At 39.7% G+C, this 6,000-nt stretch overlaps 2 protein-coding genes across 3 annotated transcripts in view; one reads left to right on the forward strand and one right to left on the reverse strand.

Moving 5' to 3' along the window:
- The window catches only part of LOC115278829 (translation initiation factor IF-2-like), a 79,093-nt gene that overhangs the window by 22,295 nt on the left and 50,798 nt on the right, over positions 1 to 6,000 (forward strand). The gene's annotated exons all lie outside the window — the stretch shown is intronic.
- SNX31 (sorting nexin 31) overlaps positions 1 to 6,000 on the reverse strand; it is a 72,877-nt gene that overhangs the window by 7,270 nt on the left and 59,607 nt on the right. For both annotated transcript variants that reach the window (XM_029923392.1, XM_029923391.1), the window contains exons 11-12: positions 5,770 to 5,883; positions 2,591 to 2,668 (exon numbers count right to left, since the gene is read on the reverse strand). In XM_029923392.1, coding sequence (XP_029779252.1) covers positions 2,591 to 2,668; positions 5,770 to 5,883 — 192 coding nt within the window. The remainder of the gene's footprint in view (positions 1 to 2,590; positions 2,669 to 5,769; positions 5,884 to 6,000) is intronic.

Here is a 6,000-nt window from a genome sequence, read left to right on the forward strand (position 1 = left end):
TAGCACTAAATTTCTTGTTTCAACACATTTCTTCTTACTACGATAAAACAGTACTATTTAATCTGCTTCTAGGAATATCTGCTTTATTTGTGGGGCTCATTAGGTTACAGCTTCCTTAATTTCTCTCTTCCTTTCCCAATTCTTCATGATTATCAGAATCTTGGAATCTATTTTCTGCCTTGCAAAATAGAGACCTCTGTATCCGAGTCCATACAAGCCTTTTATAAGTGATACGTGTCAGTTTAGACTTTATGTGTTTACCTAGAAAATGAGTGGACGGCCCCGTCATAAATGTATGTGGCTACTTTAAGTTCCACAAAATGACTTGTTCTGGTCAGAACTCACTATACGTCCCAAGAGCTCATCTGTCTGCTCTTTTCACTTTCAGGGTTCTCATTCTACCCAGGCATTTGTAGATGAGATTTCAGGCTGAAATGTGAACTATCCTGACAATATCCCCTTGAAAGCCCAGTTTTCCAGAAGAAGGGTTTAACTTTTCTTTCCAAGAACCAAAATAAGAAATAAAGTGAAAAAAACGTTTGTGGAAATAAAACGTGTTAAGAATTAGGATAAAGCAGTGCAAGCATTGACTAACATGCTGATTTCACCATCAGCCACAGAGAGTGTGTAGATTTCAATTTGTGTGCAAATCTAAAGAATGTAGTTAGTGTGGATGTTTTTCTTGAAAACTTTAAATAGGTCACTACCTTCTATTTAGCAAACTCTTTAGCTATTCATTGTACAAGTATTTATGGCATCAAGTAGCTTACATTTTATCCAGCCACATTTGAGAGCACTTCTCCCTTTTAATAGGGCCACTTCAGTTAATTACCTTTCTCTTTCTTCTTCTTTTTATATATATAATAATTGGAGCCTAAGGGGGTCCATCCTGCCTAAGAGGTTAGATTTTATTACTCTTTTAAAAAGACCATCCACAATTCTTTTACTGCTTTGATTTGCTACGCTATAGTACATTTTGAATTCTTCAAATACCAAGGGGGAGTGAATTTTATTTTCCCTGGGAAAATATTTTCAGTTCTAGAGGAATGAGAAGTAAGGATAAAGGGCAACTATTTTCTTAGGAAAAAGCTGCAAAGTCCAGTAAAGAGCAATGTTAAACTGAAGACGTCACCCATCTTCTTAAAAAGGACTCAATTTAAATGAAAACATTAGTGAACATTTCCAAATGTTTTTTGTTGCATTTTTAAAGTTCAGTATAACATTCTGGAAAAAAAAACATTTATAAATGTCAACAAGCCCTTAGTATTCGTAATCATTTTTTAAAAAGTATTTTCAATTAATGAGAAAGAGGGAGAGAGAGCGCAAGTGAGAGTGAGCAGGGGAGGGGCAGAGAGAGAGGGAGGCAGAGGATCTAAAGCAGGCTCTGTGCTGACACCAGAGAGCCTGATGTGGGGCTCGAATTCACAAACAGTGAGAACATGACCTGAGCTAAAGTCAGAATCTTAACCAACTGAGCCACATACACACACACACACCTCTGTAATCATTTAAAACATAAACTACTGTCTTATTGGGATATGCTTACATCATGATGGTGACAAAGCAAATAAACAAGCTTCAAATCTCAGTGTCTTTTTACAGCCTGCCACCACGCTTTTCAGGGAGTTGCTGGGCCTTTATGGAAGACATGCAGACTAGAAAAGCAAAGTTTCATCTCATACTGATAAAATTTATAGCCTTGCGAGCCTCTTTCACTTGATGGCTTCTTCCAACTGCTAACAGCATCTTAACTTGGCACAATGGAAATTTCAAGAAGCTGTGAGTTCTTTTTTTTTTTTTAACAATTTTATTTATTATTGAGAGACAAAGCATGAGCATGAGAGGGACAGAGAGAGAGGGAGACACAGAATCTGAAGCAGGCTCCAGGCTCTGAGCTGTCAGCATAGAGCCCAACACGGGGCTCAAACTCACAAACCGCAAGATCATGACCTGAGCCGAAGTCGGATATTTAACCTACTGAGCCACCCAGGCACCCGGTGTGAATTCTTTCTAGAGACAAAACTAGAGAGCTTATCAAAGTTCATTGCTGCTGTGTTGCAGACCTCTCAGGATCCTGACTTTATGAGGTAGTTTCTATGGTAAATCTAAACTCTTCCATTTGGGGGAAAGCAGATAAACAAGAATACAGAGTAGAGGGCTGGAGAGTTCTCAGCAATGTAAGGACACTTTTCTGGGGGAAATGGCTTGAATTCTAAATGCTGAGCCCCCAGAAGGCAGAGGAGCTCACTCCGGGGAGGTCGGGTCCTCTCTGGAGGACCAGAATTCATCAGCGTGGGTTAGTAAAGGCTGATGGTGGGAACTTAACTGAAAAACATACACAGAGGGGCACCTGGGTGGCTCAGTTGGTTAAGCCTCCGACTTTGGCTCAGGTCATGATCTCACATTCGTGGGTTCAAGCCCCGCATCAGGCTCTGTGCTGACAGCTCAGAGCCTGGAGCCTGTTTCAGATTCTATGTCTCCCTCTCTCTCTGCCCCTCCCCCTCTCATGCTCTGTCTCTCTCTGTATCAAAAATAAATAAAACATTAAAAAAAAAAAGAAAGAAAAACATGCACAGATAAGAACACTTACCATTTCTGGATTCCCTGCAGCTAGCTTTACCATCTTTTCTGAGATCATCTTTTTCAAGCAGCTACTCAGCAAAAAGGCCTAAAAATCCAGAAATAAAGAAGTTTCTCAACTGAAGAGATCATGTCTTTCTTCCCTCCTCACACCACAAGGGAGATTTTGAGCTCTGCTCTCCAAGAGTACACTTTTAAGAATTTAGATTTCTTTGTTAATTCCCACAAATTTGCATAAGATGCAATTAGCCAGTAGCCATACATTTTCTCAATTACATGGATATGCTTACAGTACATTTTTAAAAAGACAGAAAACTCATTACATTCACTAATCTTTTTCCCTCTTAAAACTCCCCCTTATATTTTACTTTGTAAGCTGCTCATGTATTACAAGCAACAAATAATAAAAACAGCTTGTTATTGTGATCAGATCAACTGATGATGGTTGATCTTATATTTAATTGTATGCATAATTATTGAGAGACCTATTACTAGGTATAAATAGTAAGCTGTCTGTTGGAAAGGGTATATTAGCACCTTATGGCTTTTATGAACTAAAAAAATTGTTTTTCTTTTTTATCACTTTCTTATTTTTCCAGTATCTTTAATCACTCACTTTTAAGACTGTTGGTTACCCCCACTATCACCTGTGGCTTTTTGTTGGCTTATTGTTGTTAGTGCCAAGATACACACGTTAGACATCTTGCTACACAAAAGCTGGGGTTTCCTTTTTCTAGGATCTTCAGCCCACTTGCCGGGTTAAGGTTTCCTACCATTTCCCCACTTGTTCCCTTCCCACTAATCCTCTTTCTCTTTTGTCCTGCTCGCAATTCTTGGCTTGCACCTTTCTCTTTTGGCCCTACTAAAGTTCAAGACAACTAAAGCTCAAACTTATGGTTATAGAACCTTGGCATAAGTTTGTGCTCAAGGATGGTCACTGCACTGGGGCGGGGTGGGGGGGAGATAATGGAGAGGAGAAGACAGGAAAGAGAGAAAACACCGAGTTGGGATGGTTGCCAAAGCAGAGACCGTTGGAGGATAGGACATAGAAAGTAGAATTAGAGGGAGAATGGCTATACATAGATAGCATCTCAAAGTCTTGCAGGACTGTAGAGCATGACAGGAATTTATTTTATTTAAGGGGAGAGAAAGGAAGTAGAAGAGAAGCAAGGCACTGCTACCAATAAGGAAAAGAGTAACAGATGTGGGATTTATACACAAAAACAAATTTTGACTTCCTGGTTCAGCTAAGAATGAATCCTGTTAATCTGTGCATATATATAACCTGCACAAAACCATGATATGAAATAGTTAAACAATGTAAGCTGAGTTGATACAGGTAGGAAGGGTGTTTAATAATGCATCGTAGGGTGTGAACTGATTCCATATTCCTACACAATGTGCACAGCTAGGTAGGTTAGGATTCGGCTATAAACCAGGTAAGGTTTATTAAATATGAAGGCACTGGGCTTTTGTTTAAAGAATCTAGAAAATATTGGGGTCCAAGACCTCATTTGTGTTTGCCAGGCAACAAGCCCCATTTTCTCTTTTGCAGACGTGGCTCTTGGGTACATATCAATAAACCTACACTCCAAAGAAAATAAGACCTTATTAGGAATCCTTTAAAAGAATGTTTATTGCACTCTGTATAGTGGCTTAAACTCATTGGGTACAGACTAGATTAAAAGACGGTAATAAAATTTAACTGCTGCATTTAGCATTCTGGGCAAGGGGAAGTGGTTTCACTGCCAAGATCTACCTGCATCTCTCCAAGGGACTGCAGACCATCCTGCCATTTCCCTAAGGATGTTTCATATTCAAGGTGAAACTGAGGGCCCATCTCTAACCTAGACTTTGGTTAGCACTTCATGTTTTTCAGAGGACCCTGGCATGAAGTATCTCACGATTCACAAGTAGACTAGAAGTAGAGAGTCTCAGGGAGCTGTGGTTACCTGAAATCAGAATGTTTCATGGAACTTAGTGAGATCACCAGTGGCTTAAGTTGAATGTAATGCTGACACAAAGATTGCGTTGATATTTTGGTTTAATTTTAGAACATCTATAGCTTTGACTCCAATTTGAAATAGCTTAAGTTACTTCATAGAATTTTTCAGCTGAATTTGTTGTTTAGAAAATTAAATCTTTTAACAAAAATGTTTATTCCAACTTTAATTATAAGCCCATGGAAGACCTGAATAGTTTGCTGTCCAACAACTCTCTCCCCTCCTAACAGAACCTAGATTTGGTCTGATGACAAAGTGCCCAGCTCATACTTATTCTAAGCTGATTACGAATTCGTTTCTTTTTTGGTAAATACTTGATTCCCAGACTCCCTTTCAGCTAGGAGAGGTCATGTGAGCCAGTTCTGATCAATAAAACCTAATGGAAAGTCTATGGGGGCTTCTGGGGCAAAGTATTTAGCTTCTAGATAAAATGGATAGCTTTTTTTTTTGTGGTTTTTATTTATTTTTGAGAGACAGAGACAGTGTGAGCAAGGGAGGGTCAGTGAGAGAGGGAGGCACAAAATCTGAAGCAGGCTCCAGGCTCTGAGCTAGCTGTCAGCACAGAGCCCTATGTGGGGCTCGAACCCACGAACCGTGAGATCATGACCTGAGCAGAAGCCGGACGCTTAACTGACTGAGCCACCCAGGCACCCCTAAAATGGATAGCTTTTATGATAGGGATGCCAATCATCTACCTCCAGTATTCTTATTGAGATGATAAAAATCTGTATCGTCTAAGTCAGAAATCAATAAATCAAGCCCCTAACTTGTTTTCATAAACACATTTTTGTTGGAAAACAGCTGTACCCATTCATTCACATATTGTCTGTGGCTACTTTTGTGCTATAACAACAGAGCTGGGTTGTTGCAACAGAGGCCATATGGACCCCAAAACTATTTACCATCTGGCCCTTTGGGAAGAAGTTCACCAACCCTTGGTCTGAGCCACCATTAGTTGAGTCTTCTGTTATTTAGTAACTTAATTCATTTCTAACTGATATGAAGGCTGTGGTGATTAGTAAGACAAAACAAAAAAAATAAACAAATTAAACAGTATTAGGATCCAAAACGAGAGCATTTATCATAGTACTCTGCTCCGGATGGGTTAGGATAATGTGCTTTGTTCATCGCGGCCAGCAAGAAAGCATTTCAGCCCAGGGTCTCATGCTCTGCCCGGAGAACCCACCTGCTTGGTGTAAATAACAAACCACTGCCAACGACTATCTTCACTATACTGAAATCTGAGCTCTAAGTTCTGGTTGAGAGTTCTCTGAGGTCCATCCGTGTCCAGCAGAGTTCCCTACAGAGGAAGACATGTTATTTAATACTCAGTAGAAATTTAGGCGGCTATTATGTGCTAGACAAAAATATCAAAACAAGTGATGCCTTGACTATACCTAAGAAGCCATCAGTCCAC

This window comes from Suricata suricatta, chromosome 15 (assembly GCF_006229205.1).
Source record: "Suricata suricatta isolate VVHF042 chromosome 15, meerkat_22Aug2017_6uvM2_HiC, whole genome shotgun sequence".
Taxonomy (NCBI): domain Eukaryota; kingdom Metazoa; phylum Chordata; class Mammalia; order Carnivora; family Herpestidae; genus Suricata; species Suricata suricatta.